The sequence below is a fragment of the Bactrocera neohumeralis genome, chromosome 3 (genome assembly GCF_024586455.1).
Source record: "Bactrocera neohumeralis isolate Rockhampton chromosome 3, APGP_CSIRO_Bneo_wtdbg2-racon-allhic-juicebox.fasta_v2, whole genome shotgun sequence".
Lineage (NCBI taxonomy): Eukaryota > Metazoa > Arthropoda > Insecta > Diptera > Tephritidae > Bactrocera > Bactrocera neohumeralis.
Genome location: NC_065920.1, coordinates 48,190,472 through 48,211,838, shown reverse-complemented (window position 1 = coordinate 48,211,838; position 21,367 = coordinate 48,190,472). Strand labels below are relative to the sequence as shown.

At 34.0% G+C, this 21,367-nt stretch overlaps 2 protein-coding genes across 2 annotated transcripts in view; both read right to left on the bottom strand.

Moving 5' to 3' along the window:
* The window catches only part of LOC126752561 (solute carrier organic anion transporter family member 4A1), a 40,809-nt gene extending 36,997 nt beyond the window's left edge, over positions 1-3,812 (bottom strand). Inside the window, exon 1 of the mRNA XM_050463469.1 lies at positions 3,475-3,812. Coding sequence (XP_050319426.1) covers positions 3,475-3,790 — 316 coding nt within the window. The 5' untranslated portion in view covers positions 3,791-3,812. The remainder of the gene's footprint in view (positions 1-3,474) is intronic.
* LOC126752523 (uncharacterized) overlaps positions 1-21,367 on the bottom strand; it is a 227,239-nt gene that overhangs the window by 129,086 nt on the left and 76,786 nt on the right. The window lies entirely within an intron of this gene.

Genomic DNA, 21,367 nt, shown 5'->3' with positions numbered 1-21,367 from the left:
TGGAATTTGGACTTTTTTTCGATATTAAGTCAAAATAAAGTGAACAAGTAAGCAAGGGATATGAGTTTTAAACCAAAGTCTAAACCAATTTCATTCAAATTCAGTGCTAAACCACGAAATTAAAAAAAAAAACTGTTGGCATAAACGAAGTCGGATGGATAGTCAAAATTTATGGAAATCACTATATCGCGTATAGTGTCTAACGGAAAATCTGGACTGATAAAGTCAAGTATAGTATATTCCAGAATATGTTTTCATATTAGGAAGATAGCTCACTCATTGATCGATTTATTCGGTAACGAGTCTGCTAAACAAACAAAAGTCTTTATATACTATAATAAATATATTTGAGCTGGGGTAATTCGGTGACCGATTTGAAATATTTCGAGCATTAAAGTAATGTAAAGTGTGTTCAAAAAATAACAAGAATTTTTATTTTTTGAAAAAAATATTTATTCATTCGTCTATATTAATGTTGTCGCCTTTACAATAGCTCCCGATATTATGCACCTATCCGCTTCTTCTAATCGTCGAAACACTTCTCAAACTCGATTTTTGGGAAAGCCTTTAACATTTTCTGAGACTTTCATCTATCTTGTAAAACGACGTCCATTTGAAGACGCCGATATGCTTTCTGAATTTACTTAATAACAATTGTGGTATAACGATATATCATTAGATTATTTGGATCACTCACAGATAGACCAATCTATATTGTATAAAGTAAGCCGGATTATGAAAATCCTTAAATTAGGAAAGTTAGGGGTCATATTCACATGATTTGATCCAGTGTAGGCACAAAGATGTACTGTTATTAGAAACAAATTCTCTCTAAATTTCATTGTATTATCTTACATACGCGGTATAAGGTCAACCGAAAGTTCGAAAATATGTATGTATATGAGCTGTATGGGGACTAGAAGAAATATTGGCACGATTTTACCCATTTTTGAAATGAAATGCTTTAGGCATATTTACTTAGAGTATTATCGCGCACCAACCAAACTTGCTGGCAATGACCATTTTCGGTACATTCTGAAGGAGGGGGGGGTAAGGTTTGACAACTTTTTTTTTCATTTTTTTTATTTTTTTTTCTGAACCATCAACATCTCAAGAATATTGTGTTAAAGTTTTAGGTCATTCGGAGAAAAACTAATGAAGTTACAGCAGGTTGAATAACAGTACCTCTAACTTAGGTTTGCGCGCCTTCCAGCTACCTGCGCTGAGTGTACAAAACTTTGAATCGATTTTCCCAAATATGTCATTTTTAAAGTCGGTGACCAGCCTACAGAAAAAACTACTGCATCGATCGTTTTGAATTTTTGTACAAATATTCTATATATATGTATATAGCTCTCGAATGACTTCGAGTTTTTCCAAAAATTTTAATTTCTAAGAATTTTACAATAACAAATAAGTCGATTTTTTCGTCTAAAATCGTCATGAAAATGGTACCAAAAATTGAAAAATTGAAAAATTAAGAAAAACTCGACGTCAACTGAAAGATAAACTAATAAACTAAAGAAAGCATTTTGATTTTTTGGTTTCAGATGATCCAGTGATGCTGTAGGCTGGTCACCGCACAAAAACTTTTTTTCGAGGTGCCTGCAGAGATCGCCTATAAATCCGTTATTCCTCGCTATTTTCTGATAAAACTTTTTTTAAGTATCCTTCAAATGTTGTACTTTCATAAAATAATAAGTAAAATAAACCTACAGCAATAATTTTTTTTTTTAAATTCACAAAAAAGGTCTTTTTTCGACGAACCCTCCCCTTAAACGGTGTGAAAATGAATGAGATCATATGGTAACAACACCCGCTCTTCATATAACGGCTAAGTTGGGAACTACGAAAAGAGCGTAAAATTAAAATATCAATGCGTCAGAAACATTAAATTTTACGAGTTGTACAAAAGAATTTCATAGAGTCAGTATAAAAATTGGACAATGGGCATGCCATCGCTTACCTTTAAGTAAAATCCTATATCAGAGACTGATCGACAGATTTCAACCAGATTTCGTGCATGACATTATTTCGAAATTCATATAACTTGTTGTGAAAATGGGAAAAATCAAACGACAACTATGCCAACGTCTTTATATATAAAATTTACGTGTCACGTTGTTTGTCCGCGATGGACTCCTAAACTACTGAACCCATTTTAGTAAAGTTTAGCACACTGTGTTCAGTTCGAACCAACTTAGAAGATAGGATAGTAAAAAAAAGAATTCATAAATAAAAGAAATACAGTGAAAGCCCGTTTAAATGAACGCGCTATTAAATGGACAATTCTATTAACTGAACAGAAAGGCTGGTAACCAGATATTGAGAAAGCAGCCTTAAATTCATTATTTTTTCAAATGAAATTTATTTGTATGAACATATTCAAATTTAAGTACAATCCCTTGGATTCTTATACCGGCAAAAACGTTTTCGCCTTTATTCGTAAATAAAATTTTCACTGCATTGCATAGTTTAATATAAAAATAATATTATTAAATGTATAATACGCGTGGCCGGACGTCGATTATTCTACGAGAAAACTCGACTCTCGAGTAGAATCGGAATCGAGTTTACCATCCCTACTGGCAGCCATCGCGTGCACATATTATAACCCCCGCACAATAACCACCACAAAAAAATGATTTTTTTTCCATGTAATTTATATGGAAAATAGAAAATTTGAAACAGGCACCTCTCAATATTAATATTAAGAGCTCATCTTTTGAGTGACTTTTTTCACATTTTCGTAAGTTTTTAGCCTGTCTTTCAGTTGAAAAAAAAGGTTGCCTCAGAATGACACACCCTAATGTATATATATATGAATATTAAAATCCGTCTGAGTCTTTCACTTTACAAAATATAAATTAAGCCAAACAAGTTATGGCAAAAAAATCTTAAGCAACTAGTGCATCTAAGGTATGCCATCTCGTCCTAAAATAATAGAAATCGAACAATAGCCTTTCGAGGTCGCAGATACCAAACATGTGGACCTCAATGTTTAGAGCAGATTTTTTTCCGAAATTGAAATTCAGAGCGAATCTTTTCCTGATCACACTATCATTTTTGAGTCAAAACTGGGTAAAATCTGGTCAAAACTTAATTAATTTTGCTGACCAGTGTCAGTCGACTCACATTACATATGGACACACAATTTATATACACATACCTACATACATATATACATGCATACACACATATTTTATAAATTTTATTGCAATTGTGAATTTCTTGGCGCGCAAACCTCCGCTCACTTTCATTGTCTCTGTTGTGGCATGCGACATTGAGATTTAAATTGAATTATTTCATTAATTTACAACAACAGCCAACAAATTGATTTATGCACAATGCGATGCTTAATAAAAAATGACATATATTTATGGTAGTAAATCAGAATTACAGTTAGTTAAAGACCGCAAAGCGATCATTTCATTACGTCACTAAAGAGAAGTCAACAAAACTATCGGAACTTACCTTGCATAGCGCCACCCCAACAGAGCCAGAAGAGCGCCCATTTTGCATTGCAGAAGCGTTGTAGAAATTTCGGTTTAAATTTTTCCCATCCGAACATTTTGTCCGGTTCCTTATTCGACATAGCGTCGAAGGACGTTTGCGAAACACTTAAATCACCCGATGGCGACAGTTCAATAAAGTTTGTATCGATTTGTGGTGAAATTTCACCATTTTGTTTAGCATTTGTCATTGTACTAATTACAGTTAGATTGCTGATTGATAAACCATTGTGGGCTTGATTGTTTGATGGCACTTCAGAGGCCGTCATTCGATTCATTCTTATTACGACAGAAGAGTTCTTCTCTAGAATAGTGTTAATTATTTAAATTTTATTTTTTATAGTTTTTTTGTTTTTTAACTTCACCTCATCTCAGCTTATAATCAGTAAATAAAATTGATTATACCTTAACAGGGTGTATTAAGTTTGGTAGGAGGATTGTAATACACCTAGAAGAAACCTGAACCGAAAGGAACCAGTAGAGACCCTATAAAACATATATATGTATATGTAAATGATTAGTGTGACGAGCTGAGCCATGTCTGTCTATCCGTTTATTTGTCTGTCTAGTCCCTCATCACACCGGAGATGGGAGTAGAATTTGCCCGCGGTAAGGTATGCCTATCGTAAGAGGCGACCAAAATGCAATATACAGGGTTTGTCCGGAAAGTAATAGGACTGATTTTCTTCCGCCGCGACTGCACTTCGGAGCGTGCGCGCACCGACTGGATTCGATAGAGGGCGTTTCTAGCTAACAGATGTTGCTTTAGCAAGAAGTGGTGTGTTTCGGTGGCACCAGGCGTTTTTGGAAGGCCAAACACCGACAATGTAACTTATGTGTATCAAAATCTGTGGTTCATGACATTGTGACGGAGCACTTGAGCACCACGACAACGCCCCGGGTTTCTTGTGAACAGCTACCTAACCAAGGCCGGCATCCTAACGCTTCCGCAGCCGCCTTACAGCACAGATGTGCCCTCCAGGACTTTTTTTGTGTCCTTGCCTGAAAAGGCCAATAAAAGGCAAGCATTTTGAGACAACACAGGGGATCCAAGCAGCATGCACCTCAGCTCTCAAGGCTATTCCGGAGAATGCCTTCCGTGACGCCTTCAATGCTTGTAAATCGCGCAGAGGTTTCAGGTCGGCCTCGAACCCGACAAATTGGAAAAAGTGCCATCAACGAATTGTTTTAATCTACATATGTGCTTTTAAGCACCTCGGCGAAGAGCCGTCGTCAGCAGGTACTCACGTAAAACCCAACGACTGTTGTTTAGTTCCTCAGAATCGGTCTGAAATTTTGCATTTTCTCACGAAGAACCAAATTTTTTATTTAACGAAATATCTTCACAAACTTTGGCATGGAATATTATCCAAAATAACGGTACAATCTCCGAAGAAATTGCTTAGTTCGGAGCACTATATAGTTACTAAACAACATAACCTTTGATAACACTACTCAACAAATCTGAAATAAAATTCTTCGACTGATGTGCTAAGAGGTATGTAGGGTATTTGAGGTGTCCTAATTAAGAATTTGAGTTCAAACAATTTCCATCACTCACAGCTATTTTTGCCATTTTATTAAATCGTGGTGATTTGACCACAACACAAATAATCCTACGTGTTAGGAAATTTTTATTATCATTTGCGGTTTTAGCAAACCAAAATTAGCAAAAAACAGCCTCTAAACACCACAGTTGCAAAATAAGTGAACAGGATGTTATAGCTTCGGTCCAAACAAAGTTAAGAGGGTATTCTGGTCTAGGATTTTGAAAAAATCGATTTTTTTGTTGCATATTTTGAAAGTTTAGACGAAGGATTTTTCAAAATTCGACTTATTTTCGGAGATACAGGCGATTTTGTGACGTCGGACGCCACGTCAGTAGAATTGTCCCGAAACTACTTTTTTTGAGGTGGTTGACATGATATCTCAAGTTCTACTAAGCCGATTCCTTTGAAATTTGGTATACTATATATACTTCTTTTCTTGCTCTATCGTGTCTGCCTTGGATTTCCAAAAATTTTGATTTGAAGTATTTTTAAAAAATTCGAAAAGGTCGAAAAAATCGGGTCAAAAAATTTTTTTTTTCAAGTCGACGCCATTTTGTTACTTTTTTTTTTTGAAAATGGTCAACCCGATAACGACATCCTTACTAATGAAGAATTTTCTTGTTTTTTGTGTTTTAGATCTCTACAAGGGTTGAAATCACGTCAACCAGGACGCACCGTTTTTTTTTGAAGCCCCCACTCCACCGGCCCGTATCTCGACGAGTTTTGTTTTTTTTTCTTGCAATTTTTTTTTTTATTATTAAAATGTCAATAAAAAACATAAAAAAATGGATAGTAAAAATGTTTTTCATTTTTTTTACCTTACTTTAAAAAATGCCTAAAATTCATGCGTCTAGACCAGAACACCCCCTTAACGTCTTTTCTTATTTTTTAATAATTTTTTGCATATTTGTAGTTCAATTCATAATTTCACTTTTTCATAAAATTGCATACACAATCTCTTCATATTCTTATTTCCGTATACTTCTACCTCATGCCAATTTATTTAATGAATAAATATTTATTTTAGAAGTATGTAATATATGTGATTCACTAAATTTATTTCATCAAAAAATATATATTAATCAATTTTGTGAATTTTTTAGTGCATATTATTTTTATGTTTATTTCATATTTCTTTACTTAATTATTATATTATTTTATTATTTATTATTTCTTAAAACTCGGCGATTTATTTTACTTTTCCTTGTATTAAATGAAATTACATATTCATTTCAAGTCTAATATTTTGAAAACTTTTCTTTTCATATCTTGCGCACATCACTATATCTAACACTTCGATAAGCAAAGTTTTCGCGCTTTTCAACCGCTTCAACGTCTATTTAAGCGGAGGCACAAAATGCAACTAAACGCGGCGACTGCCACAACTTCACCGGCCGAACATCATTAACCAACAATGGAGCCAACTACCAACGCTGTGGTAGCATAGTCAACGTAAACGTATTGGCAACTTGTAACATTCATTCAGGAAGCAGGAAGCTGCTGCGCATCTGCAGCAAAACCATCAACTAAATAGAAGTCACAATAAATACACGCATGTTAACGTTAACAGCGTTCGTGCACGAATAATAGACACTTAACAGTGGGTGCACAGCGCTGAAACTCAGTGTAAATCTGTAAATCGAGTAAAGTAATATTAAATGTAGATAATAAAGCACTAATACTGTTCAACTTTATGTAAGGTCTAGTAAAAATATATCCATAATTTTTCAAGTGCTTAATATATGTATATCCCGCGTTGTGTAAGTAAATTTATTATTTGTAAGATAAGATTTCGTATTAAAAACATGTGAGCAAGATCTAAGTACGAGTGTATGCGAACATTTTATGCTCTTGCAAGGTATAACGATGAACGGGATTTTCGTATATATTTTAACTAAAATTAGGAATAATTGCATCTACAATCAGAGGCAAGAAGATACACTATTATTAGAAAGAGATTATTTTGGAATTTCATAAAATTTCTTACATATATTCGATAGATGAGGTATAAAGTCAACCGGAAGTTTGAAAATATTTATATTAGGTATGTGGTAGCTAAGGGAATTGTTAACTCGATTTTACCCACTTTTGGCTCAGCGGCATGCTGTCATCACAAAAATATTCTCTTCGAATTTCAATACTAGAAATCACGGACTTACCGATATGTTCGGTAAAAAATCAGTCATATGGATTGGTTTGCACAGATTTGGGGTGTGAGTCCTTGAAAAGTTATAGTTCGTACTATAATACTAGAAAGTGAAAGAATCAGATGGAATTAAAAAGTTTGTTATATGGAAGGTAGGCGTGGTTGGCAACCGATTTCATAAATTTTCATAGTATCTTCTTCCTTATTTCTTTTTTATCTTGTTCTTCTTTATTGGCGTAGACACCACTCACGCGGTAAAAGAGATTCCAAGTGCAGCCCGTTCCTTCTCCATCTGGCCTTTCCAACGGAGTTTAGGTCGCTTCTTCTACTTCCGCCGGCGGGTACTGTGTCGAATACACTTAGAGCTGGAATGTTTTCATCCATTCGGACGACATGACTTAACTAGCGTAGCTTCTGTGTCTTACTTCGCTGAACTACGCAAAGGACCATAAATCTTCCGCAGAACCTTTCTCTCGAAAGTTTGTAACGCCCATTTATCAGATGTTGTCATCGTCCATGCCTCTGCACCATATAGCAGGACGGGAATGAGGAGCTACTTGTAGAATTTAGTCTTTGTTTGCTTCCATAGCATACAACAATAATAATTGGATAACCTCACTCACCAAAATTTTGTTGAAAGTGATTAAGTAGTTCCTGAAATATGTGATTTCAACGCAAAGTGGGCGGGGCCACGACAATTTTTGACCGGCTCCAATACAGCTCTTCCTTGCCATCCTTATTGTGCAATTGAATGTTTGTGGCTAATTTATTCAATGAGTTATCGCACTTTTAGCAAATTTCAATATTACCATTATATGGTTAGTGGGCATGGTTATTATCTGATTTTACCCATTTTCACAGTGTACGAGGAAATACTAATAAGACTTTTTCTTTACTTGCTTTAGTGGTTTGAAAGATATGTCCATCAAACCATTTAGAAAGTGAGGCCACCGTCCGAAGGAAACAATCGCCCAGAACTGATCAATAGAAAAGGAATTGTGTTCCATAAGGATGACACCACACAGATCGGTAATGGCTCACAAGAAGCTCCGGATGCGGGGTTGTAAGGGTGAAGAGTCTACGGGTTGCTGGTAGAAAATTCGTCTCAAGAGAAGCTAGTGAAATTCAACTACCACATTTGTTTGGCATTATGAAACTATCTTCATAATGAAAACAAGTTTTTGAAGAAAAAAAACAAGTGGAAATTAAACCTAAATAGGATCATTCTATCTATGCTTAATAAAAAATTTAATTTAATACGAAAAATATTGGATTTCTTTTACTGATCTTTTTATACAGAGTCCATCCATATAATGGAAGATATTGACGAAAGGTCGTTCTAATGAATTTTTGAATGATGTTTCGCTGTTCATGATTGCATAATCTCTTTCGGAATTTTTACAATATTTAATAGATATATGTAGTTCTATTCCACACATGCATACATCGAACTCTTAAAAAATCTAAGCTCCAGAACAATAAAATCTAAATGCTTCAACAGCTCCAACAGGCTTTTCAAATTGGTGATACTGTCTTCTCTTCAATCTTCCGTCGGTACATCAAGATTTTGTCTTCTGAGGAACCGTTATGCCTGCTCCGGTTTTACCGAACGAGGTATGAGCGCCTTCGGAAAAAACTACGGTCCACTATTTCCAAAACGGCGCCCTCTACAGGCCATGAATTTTTGCAACCACTTCCTTTACCGATAGCCCGCGTGCTTGGGTCTTCATCTAATCTTGGAAAGAGCAACTTCAGTTCTATCGCTTTCAAGCTTTCCTCTGCCTACTTCGTTTGGTTGAACTTGGAATTAAATCTTTCATAGACTTTGACCGCAGCTTTATAGAGCGCCTTCGTCTTCTTCATCTTTTCACAGAGTTTTGCTCTCGGCCTAGTCTTCCTTCCTTCCTTCCTAGAGCATAGCTAAGCATCCACTTCCGTAGTGTAGATACTTTCAAGGTCTGATTCTCCATGATAAAGCAGTTGTAATTTACAACCACTGTGAACTCTTTAAATTTTAAATAATTTTAACAGTAACATTTTATCAGAGTGTTGTTCAGCTCGGATCTAAAGTAAATTAATTTTACTTACAGAATTTAACTACTCTTAAATTTTTAATAATTTTAACACATTCCTTGAATACTGTGCGAATTAACACAGTGCCATTGTATCACTGTTAAAATGCTGTTATTGACCTTTTGACATAACAGCGTCAAAGAACTCGCCACCCACGCGTTTACGGCTGTACCGAATGTACTATTGACATGTACATCTGTGTGGTGTTGGTGTGAAGAAGTGTGAGCTCAAGAGTAAGCATCATTAATTGACATGATTGGGGTAGTAAAATGTAAACAAATAATACAAGCGTACATATCTTCAAGCAAACTTGCCTGCATTCAGTGGTAATTATTGCGAGAACAACAACAATATGGATTGTCAACACGCTCATCAATGTATGTCGCCGTCCGGTACGGCACGCGAATGCCGATGGACATTACATTGCGCTGCACCGTCCAACCCTGCAACCACCAACGCGACCATCTTCTCGCCTTTCACATTTCCACATATGCGGTTGTTGTTGTTTTTTTATGTTCTTCTGCAGTGCTGTGTTGCGAGCTTGTGAATTGGCATCAAACTGTTGCATACCACAAGAGCGAAAACACGCAGCTTCCCACAATTTCCCTGCGACTATGCGGCGCATTCATTCGATCGGCTTATCAGCGAATGCCTATGGACGCCAGAGCCGACAGTGCGCTTTATACCAGTGTTTAACTCCTCGCATTTTGTACACAAATAAATAAAATTCCAATGTTGGAACGTGTACACGAATATTAATTTCTGTTTACCCCCTCCACTTCGGTTGCATGTTGCTTTTATTTCTTTAAATTTTATTGTTATATCTATTTATTTTTTATTCTTACTTTTAATAACTTAAAATTTGAACTCAATGAAAAGCGGCGTGTATTGACTGTCAGTCGGTCGGCACGTTAATGTGCATAATTAATGCCGGACACAGTTCATAAAGTGGGGATCTCGTTAAAGTGCTTACAATCAGTGTACGAAGCAATGCGTGTTGCTTTTCAATGCTCTGCTTTAGCATCAAGAATAATGGAATATTAGAATATATGGGGTAAAGAGCTTCTAATAAACCTTGAAGACCTTATCTTTGGACTTCAAGAATCACAGTGTAGTAAATGCAGACAAAGTGTATCAGGATACTTCGGTGCTAATAAATTCTAATTCTATATAGGTTTGGCTATTGCTTCGATTCCAATCTCTACCCAAGATCCACAGGAAACAATTCCAATGAGTCGGGCCTCTACTGCCTATTACAAACCTATGAGGGTATCTCTATCTTGAAAAAATTCACCCAAAATTCATTTCCGGTTCGGAGAATGCTTTATCGCCAAATATAGATGGCAAGAACGTTAGGAAGAATTAATACGCACGAAATCCACAATAAAAGGGTGATGCATTTCGCGGTTCCCTAATTTTTGAAAGAAAAAAACAGAAACTTCAAATTTAATGAGAAATATTTATTGTCATTCGAAAGAACATTTTTTAGCATTTATTTTTTAAAGATTATCTCTTTCAAATATTGGTGTTGCCTACGTCTCCGATGGTCCATCCCCTGAGTCCAATTTTCAATTACTCGGTTGAGCATTTTGACTGATAACTGGTGAGTGACACGCGTGATATCCCCACAGGAAAAAGTCTAAAAGTGTGTTATCACTCAATCAAGTGTGTTATCACCAGTCGACTGGCCTGAAACGTGAATTACCCGCTCACCGAAGTGTTCTCTCAATAAATCCATTGGTTGATGCAATGTATGGGAAGTGACCAAATGTACCGAGATCTCGAGCTGCAATTTCAGGCATCAAATAGTAGACAGAACTTGAATCTCTTCTTCATCCTAAATGCAGTCATCACCAGGATAATATTACTTAGTTCGTTTTTTTTTTTGTCTCGAAAACAACTTACTCATTCTCGTCGACAACCAAATATGACAAAAAAGTATATTTTAATTATCTGGAAGTTATCTGTGCATTAGTATGGCGAAAACGTCCATAAAATGTCTGCATTTTTCGATGTTACCGTCATTAGCGCAGGTGATTGGAGACCATTTTTACTCAGCTTGACTTGCCATTTCATAATGAATGTGAAACTATTCAACAAAGACATTCCATTCAATTTTGTGTGCAGAATCAAATTTCTGGTGCCGAAACGTTCAGAATGTTGGAAAAGGCCTTCGGTGATAATTGTTTGTCGCGAGCAAGTGTTTTTGATTGGTAAAAATTATTCAAAGAGGGCCGAGAACGCGTTGACGACGAACCACGTCCAGAACGGCCTTCAACATCAACTGATGATCAACACGTCAATAAAATAAAAGAATTAGTACTTGCGAATCGGAAGCATCATTTGGGTCTAAGAAAAGCGATTGGTTCCAAAATCACTCAATTTTTTTGAAAAACAGCGTCGTATTAACGTCTGTGAAACAATGCTTTCCGAATGCCAGGATGTCATTAAACGTATTATTACTGTCGACGAGCCTTCGATCTATGCTTATGACCCGGAAACAGACGACCAAGCCGCCGAATATCGTGGCAAAGGTGAGTCGAAGCTGAAAAAACCATGTCAAAGCAAGTAAAAGCTCAAGCTTATGTTGACAGTTTTCGATTATCGAGGGCCCGCCCGGCCAAACTGTCTATTAGCAAACTCAAACGACTGCTCCGGGGAAACCGTTTTGAGTCAATTAAATATATTAATTGTGAAGCGCTATGCGCATTGAGGGCTATTCCGGAAATTGACCTTAACAACTGTTTCGAGTATTGGAAAAAAACGACACAAGTGTATTAAGGCCAATGGGGATTACTTCGAGGACAATGACATATGTAGGTTTTTAAGAACAAATTAAACATTTTGAAATTATTGAACAAAGTCTTACTACTTTTTGCTCATAGTACTAGTTACTTGCTGTCATAGAATACATCGCCAAGAGAGCAAAGAGTTCAAATATAGCGAGAAATAAAATAGCGAATCGAAGACGCTATGAAACTTTAGTTAGCTTTGGATAGAACCCATATAAATATTAGCCACTAGTAAAGGGAAAAATAAATAAATATACTTTTTTTATAATTTTTATGGGCATGTTTTACTTTATTATTTTATTTATAGTTAGTTGCGGTATTTTTGTGAAACTATTTCGAACATGTTTGTGTTTTATGCGAAATTGTGTTACTTATTCTTGTTGTGTTTCTTACCTTTTCTGTTGCTTTATTTCTTTTTGAGTATAATTTATATACACTCTATTTATGTATATATAAGTAACATTTAGTATTATCAACTATGCATACATTATATGTTGTTGCTGTTGTTGTTATTATTATGATGTTTAATTAAAAAGTTATTGTAAGTATTTTATTTGATTAATTAATTCAAGAATATACACTGAAATTGTGAAACACAATAAATAGTAATTTTATGAGTAATAAGTACACACACATAAATATTTTAATATATATTTTAGATACAGTTACATGAATTGTGAATACTTAATACAATAAGACGTATTTTTGCGTTTTTTTTTGTAATTTATATTTTTAAATATATATTTTTCATTTCGCAAATTAAGTTAGAATTTGCATAAGTTGCGATGTTCTTCAGTTTCATTAAGTTTCAATAGAAAAATAAATGAAATGCATAAAAAATGTACAAAAAATTGTATATAACTTATATTGGGTATACAGTATTTGTAAATGTTTGTATGTATGTAAAAGTTGTTGTGTTTATCGCGTTAAAATTGTTGTATTAGTCTACATAGCATTTGTAGAGAGTGTATTCATATGTAGGGTATAGTGTTGTTTGCCGTAGGTTTTTACAAATGTTTGAGAGCTGTATATATGCATGTATGTATGTAGGTGTGTTTTTGTAATTTATTTTTATTCATTCTTTTTATACCATATATTGTCTTATTTACTTATGAGCGCTGTACTATAGACTCGCAATGCACATAAATTATACATACATACATAGTATGTATATAAGGTGAAATTTTGTAAACTTTTTAACAGTTCTGAGCAAGCACACGAAAGCTTTTTTTCTAAAATAAGTAATATTCAATGCGAAAAAATTGTCTAAAAGAACAAGGTGTTTCTCGAGCAATTCACAAATTAAGAAACCTCACAGGTTGACCAATACAGTTATATGATATAAAGATATGCGGATGTTTGAAAATCTAAATATTAGGTTTATGCGGACTAGGGGAAGTAATGCGTTGACTTCATACATTTGAGGTAAAAAGATACAGTACCAGGAGAGGTCGCTGATGAATGAGCAAATCCAAAGTGAAAACGATGCTCATTGTCTATTTTGCCGTCAAAAGCATCGTCCATCATGAATTTGTTACGCCTGGACAAACCGTCAACGCCAAGTTTTACGTGGAAAGTCCTCAAGAAACTCAAAGGAAGGATCAATCGACTCCGACAAGACAGCGCAGCCGATTAGAAGCTGCACCACGACAACGCCCCGGCTCACATTGCCTTTCTTGTGAATATTTACCTAACCAAGGGCTGAAAAGGCCGATGAATGGCAAGCATTTTGAGACGACAGAGGGGATCCAAGCAGCATGCACCTCGGCTCTCGAAGCTATTCCGGAGAATGCCTTCCGTGACGCCTTCAATGCTTGCAAATCGCGCTGGCAGCGCTGCATCGACGCAGAAGGAGCCTATTTTGAAAGTTTTTAAGAAACTGTAACGATTGGTTCAATAAATTTTTTTAAATCGACTCAGTCCTATTACTTTCCGGACAAACCCTATATTTACCGATAGACCGATTTATCGATATGTTCGGTGAAAATTCAGCCATATACACTGGGGTCCACACAATTGGCGTGTGGGTTCTTGAATAATTATAGTCCGATTTCGACAAGTTTTGGGCGTTAGATGAAAAACCTATTTTTGCAAAGTTTTATTCTGATAATTTCATGTTTGATTTGTATATTGTAAAGTAAAAGACTCAGATTGAATATAAAAGTTAAAATACTGTAAACGACTCAGATGGATTTTAAAATTTTGTAATTTGAAAAGTAGGCGTGGTTGTCGTCCGATTTCGCTCTTTCGGAAAATCCGGTTGAAATAATGTAATTATTAATGACAGTTGAGCTTAAACAAGAATAAAACAGGACAGTTGTTTCTAATAGTGAACGGCCTTGTGCCACCAGTGTCGAATACTCCGTCATATTCCGGAAAATAAAAGTTTCCCCCAAAATCCATTAGTCGTCGGCCATTGGAGCCGATTACCAACTAGTCGAAGTCGAAATTGAAGGGAATTTCACTTTTTTAAATACGCCAAATATGTTACAAATGAATATTTATCTTGACTGTAGTAAATTTATACCGAAATATTAAAAAACTAACCTTTTTCAATTTTGAAATCGCTTCCAATAATACACTATTGAAAACATACTCATTATGGAGGAGCCATAAGGCCATAAGGCTAATATCTGTTACAGTAAAAGCGAAAGCAATATACTCCAAAAGTTCTTCTATATGTATCTAGTATCCACTTTTCTTAACTGAATAATGAAGCATAACGAAAATATGGTCTGTATGTCTTTTGTAACCTTTGTGGAAATCAAAAATATTGGACGTAAAACTTTATAAAGATTTCGTCTTATAAATCAGTATCGAAAGTGATTTTAAGTAAGTTCTGTTGCATGGTAGAAATCGAAACTACAACAGCATTCGATAAGCTGCTGCGTTCTAGCAACAATCGGTTCAGCTTAAGCAGTAGATATCCGGATTTCTTTTCCACCAATGCCTCAGTACTTGGAAGCATTCTGCAAAAATATATAGGGCAGTTTTTTATGTCGCTGCTACGACAAAATCAAATGACTTTCTAAAGTGTTTCTGCTAAAGTTTTGGTTAAAGATAACCAGAATATCTGGAAAATATCCGAGGCGAGTAGATTCAATTGTACAGATTTAAAATTTAGCCACTACTTAACTTTCGTGAATTAAATTTGGTAACCAATTACGGTTCATCAGCAGTTGGATAAGGCCCTCTAGAGATGATATCAGAGTTTCATAACTGCTGATAGAGATCTTCTTCTTTATTGGCGTAGACACCGTTACGCGGTTATAGCCGATAACGATACTAACAGAAATTACAAAGATAAATACGAATATATTCTGACAGAAAGGGGAGAGAGAGAGAGAGATCTCATGAAGGATGAGATGAAAGTCTTATAAGTATATTTTAATAGTTTTTTAAGTGGCAAACCTATGTGAAACTTTGATAAAAATCATTATTTTTTTTTGCATATTTGGATTATCTATTACTTTGAAAACAAAGTACTAATATTTTAAATGATTATTTCAAAAAAATTTTGAGTTACAGCCTCTAAAACTTTCCTTTATCTTTAAACAGATTTTTCACAAAATTTTCCTATTCGAATGCAGATGTAACTCGTAGACAAATCATACGAACACTTTAATTTTTATACCCTGCACAGAGTATATTAAGTTTACCAAGATGTTTTTAACACCCAAAATTAAACATTTGAAAACCTTTAAAGTATATATAATTATAATTGACCATGATGATGAGCTGAGTCGATTCAGTCATACCCGTCTACCTGTCCGTCCATTGCCACAGTTTTTGAGATATTGCTCTAAAATTTTGCACACATCCTTTTCTTCCAAAGTAGCTGCTCATTTGTCGGAGTCGCCAATAACGGGCCACTATAGCATATAGTTGCCAAGCAAACTGAAGCTTCAGAAGTAGTGCGTATTATTGTCTAAAGTAACGCTACAATTTCCGAATAAATTGTTCAGATGGGACCACTACAGCATATTACGGAGGCTGCTATATATATTTCTGGTCTAGGCAACACTAAGTGTTGCCAGGTGCAATCTGACATTTCCATTGGAAAGTTTGACATTTTTTAGCATAACATCACTCAGAACGTTTTGTCATTTAATCGTGAATTGTTTTATTTACAGGGAATTAAAAAATTCATCTCGGCCAAAAAATGGAATTAACTCGTGAACATTTTCGTGCGATCATTTTTCACAACTTTCGACGTGGATTATCACGACAAGAGTGCTTCGATGAACTAAAATCTTTGTATGGCTATGAAGCACCATCCTATAGCACTGTGAAAAACTGGTACAACGAATTCAATCGTGGCCGACGCTCGCTCAAAGACGAATTCCGTGAAGGTCGTCCAAAAACAGCCGTTGTGCCAGAAAACATCGATGCCATACGTGAACTGATAATGCAAGACCGTCATGTAACATACCTTCAGATAGAGGCATGCCTATGCATTTCTCCCACCAGCATACATTCGATATTGCATGAACACCTATGGCCGTAAAAAAGGTTTGTTCTCGTTGAATCCCGCACAATTTGACAATCGCTCAAAAAAAGGCTCGTGTGGATTGGTGTAAAGAAATGCTGAAAAAATACGATCGCGGTGCTTCAAAAGACGTTTATAAGATCGTCACAGGTGACGAATCATGGATCTGTGCGTATGAGCCCGAAACAAAACAGCAATCGACCGTGTGGGTCTTCCAAGACGAGGCAAATCCAACGAAAGTTGTTCGTAGAAGAAGCACTTCGAAGCAAATGGTCGCCTGTTTCTTCGGCAAAACTGATCATGTGGCGACTGTTCCGCTTGAGCAACGTAGGACGGTCAATTCTGAGTGGTACACCACCATTTGTTTGCCTGAAGTCTTCGTAGAAATTCGAAAAACGAACAAGAGAAGACGAATCATTGTGCACCATGACAATGCGAGCTCTCACACACCGGCTCAAACCATACAGCCCTGACTTGGCACCCAATGACTTCTTTTTATTCCCACACATCAAGAAAATAATGCGTGGTCAACGATTTTCGTCGCCAGAAGATGCTGTTGAAGCATTCAAAAATTATGTTTTGGAGGTGTCTCAATCGGAGTGGAAAAAGTGCTTCGAAAATTGGTTTGATCACATGCAAAAATGTATAAATCTTGATGGAGAATATTTTGAAAAACCATTTTCGTTGATAAATATTCCTATTTTCATTATTAGGCCAGAAATATATATAGCAGCCCTCATTGAAAGTGGCTTGGTTCAATGCTCGAAAAGAAAAAAAAGTGAGGTTATCCTTTCGCGATTACGAATTTACATGTTAAAAATGAATATTGAATAAAAATCGAGTTACTAAAATTATATTTTATGATAAAGAATAATATATAAACAAAAACAAACGCAAATTATTTATTTTGAAACTAAGCTAGTTTTTTATTTGAAATCATGCTCAACTTAAAAATATGAAAATCAACAAATAATTTTTATTTTCAACTAAAATAAAATATTTTTTAAATATGTTGCATGTTTCCGGGATTAGTATGCCGCATATGTGTAATTTAAGGTTATGGCGCCCATGCCATATTACTTTGTAAGCTATAAACGGCTTGGGAGCTGCTACATTTATGTATTTACTTATTAACAATTATTTATTTCATTTAATCATAAATAAAGGTACTTAAAACAATTGATTTTTCGTAATTTAAAAGTTCATTGAGCGCACAACATTTATTCATGGTTGCTATTCTAGTGGTATTAAACATTTTATAAGTATTTTTTGAGAATACTCACAGAGTTGACTTTTGAGAACGTGAATATGGACCTGAGGCTTTAACGGAGGACAATTGATAAAAGATCAGGGCGAGAAACACATAGCTCATTTGAAAAAAAAATAGTAAGGGCGGTTGGGATGATAAACTATTTTGGAGGTGAGAAAGGGTGGTTAAGTTTTCGAATTCGTTGAATATGTAATCGAGATCTAAGTGAAAGTGGTTGCAACTTAAGTTTTTTAGAATAAATAAATGTGAGAATCGGATCAGGAGATGCTGCAGTCCATAAGGATGGTGAAGACGCACATGTTTGAAAGCGAAAGTTTCACCTTACAGCCCAAATGCCTGTATATAGCAGATGTGGAGAAAATCGGGCGTTCTTAACGTTTAACACAAATTGGCCACTACCGTTGCTAAAGTGATCCAAGTTAATTTTTTCAATAGCCCTTTTTTGACAGATCACGCGTGAGTCGTGTTAAGCTGTTATGTTATTTTTGTTCAGTATTGTTTAGCATTTCATTATGGAAAGACTTTATTATTGAATTATATGCGACTGAATAGATCACGTCCAGCACGCAGTGAAGAAAATATAGCAGCCGCTGATGAGAATGTACATGAAGACCGTGGAGAGACGATTCGGCGCCGTATGGAACAACTTAGCGCATTTTACGTCGAGATCTTAAATTGAAAACGTACAAAATACAGCTTGTGCAAGAACTGAAGCCGCTCAACGTTCCAAAGCGACATCGCTTCGCCGTATGGGCTCTCGAAAAATTGCAAGAAGATCCGACGTTTTCGATGTTTTTTCTTTAAAAAAGTAGCGATCCTCGATATGGACCACCCTTTATTATCTATTAAAGGACAATTATGTGAACGATAAATGAAAGACGTGGCAGTTACCTATAAATTTGAGAAGCATGGAAAATGTGGTTCAGCAACCCTAAAAATATTTAGAGAGGGACGTTTGATATGACTGAAAGCAGACTCGAATTCAATTCTGCACCCAGAAATGAAGAGCTACAAAGCAGAAACCCTACTCCTCTTTCTCTTACAAATGTACTATAGGGATTGGCTGAAAGGTGCTTAAGTACTCGCGCGATAATAAGACCTAATCGTTCACGTTTAGCAAGAAGTCTAACCTGAATAGGGCACGATAGCGTTGCAGGAGCTGAGGACAAACGCTGCGTCCAGTGGTGTACCACTGAGGAAGAGGCATACACTTGGTGAGAACGAAGATTCATTTGGAAAAAAAAGCTGCAATACTTATTATGGTCTAACTGTATTGTCACTAACAAATTTGCAAAATTGTAAATAACGGAAACTGTCGTCTTTTTTGGAATTTTTAGGCACCAATAAACCCTACTTGTATACAGGGAACGATATACATACATATGTATGTGTGTATATTTATAATTTTTTCTTGAATTTTTTTACGAATTTTGCAAATATATAATTTAAGCATTTCAGTTAGAACAAGTGTGAGTAGTAATACATTTTTTTGCCCTGTAATTTACTTAATTTTATCATTGTTTATGTTATAATTTCAAGGTATTTTTATCAGCACAAAATTATTTGCTTTGCATTTGTGACATTTTTATTTTAATTATATTGGATTCGGGTACTCCTTAGGTTCAAATTATGCGCCACTGAGCTCAAGAAATAACTAGAAATATTAAAAAAAAAAATTTGTAATACATAAATAATTTTTCATTACTTCGTTTCTTTTTGTATTTTTGTTTTTATCTAATTGTGTGGTTCCGCAATGTTGCCATATAATCAGTAATATTTGTATTAACTTGTCATACACTAAAAAAATGGTTTTATAAAATTATGGAAAATTTCCATTATTTAATTTTAAAATATTAAATACTCGTACTATCGAAAAATGTGCTTTGGGCGTTAAAATGTAACAAAATCAGTAAATAAATTCATTCTTTTACTTATTTATGATAAATAATAAAAATACTTATATATAGCAGTGGACCTAGACTCATAAATTTTTTAAAAATTTCTTTAAAAACAAAATTGTTTATCTTCATTGAAAAATAAATGTTGATTTAAAATTTATAACGACAACAAAATTTGGGCGTCCAAGTCAATTTTCATAAATATAACTTCTTTAAATTACATTTTCTTCAAAAATTTTCTAACAAATTTAAAAAAAAAATGTTTTTAATTAATATTACTGCACAATAAATCTCAAGGAAAATCACTCTAATTAACATTAGTGCTGATTATGTATTTATTACAATAAAAAGTCATTTATACAAAAAAAAGTAAAAACTTTGAAATAGAAATATATATGAAATTTTGTTTTAATTTTTTTTTAATTTCCAATACTAAATAATATTTAATCTTTTTTATTTAAATTTAAGTATTTTTAAATTTTCAAATTAAATAATTATTAATTTTTGTAAATTATTTTAATTTCGAAAAAAATATTTAATTTGGTTTTAATATATTTTTTTTAATTTTTAAAATGAATATTATACTTTTAAGCAATTTGCTTACGTATATAGCAATTTACAACAGCAAAATTTATGTATTTTTAAATATTCAATTAAAATAATATTTACTGATTTTTGTAATTCTTAATTTCGAAAATAATATTTAATTTGTTTTAATACATATATTTTTTAATTTTTAAAATAAATATTATACTTTAAAGCAATTTGCTTACGTATATAGCAATTTCCAACAACAAAATTTATGTGTTTTTTAACGAATAAGGCACGTTGTTGACTCTCAAATCAAAAATTTAGCTTCCAAATATTTAATTTACGTTTTTATTTGAAAATTTCATATTTATAATTATAAAAAAAAAAACAATTAATATGCACTTTTAACCGTTATGTTGGATAATTAAAAAAAATTTAGGTCAAGTTTGTTGGCTGATTTACAACAGATCACTTTTTGGCAATTTAGTCTTTTAAGACATCAACTAATTTGCGAAAGATTAAAACATCTACAATCTGTGCTAAATAAAAAAAACTTGAAATTTCCAAAAGCAATTTTTAACTGCACTTTTTGAAGAATAATCATGAACAAAGTTAAAAAATAAGTACAATTTTGAAGAAGTCTCTAAAGTCATACTTTTTGAAAAAAACAGAAGAAATTTTTACCAACATTTTTTAACAACAATTTTCAACAAAGTTAAAAAATAAGTACAATATTCAAAAAATATACAGTCTAATTTTTTTAAAAACATATAAAAAATTGGTACATATTTTAAGAAATTTCGAAAGTCTCATTTTATTACGAAATTTCATAGTTTCACTTAACACATAAAAATGTTATTTACTTATTAAAAATCCAAAATTTCCAAATTAACTGAATTGAAAAAATTCCAAAAAAAATTTCGTTGCTGTGATTAGAGTGAGTAATAAGTTTAAAAAAAATTACTAAATAAGTACAGTTACCAAAATTTCCTTTTTAACCTCATTAAAAAAAAAATTATAATTCCAAACAATTTATTATTATATATTGTAGGTGTATATGACAAGTTTTTTTTTTCAAATGTCTTCATAACTGACAATTTTACGTT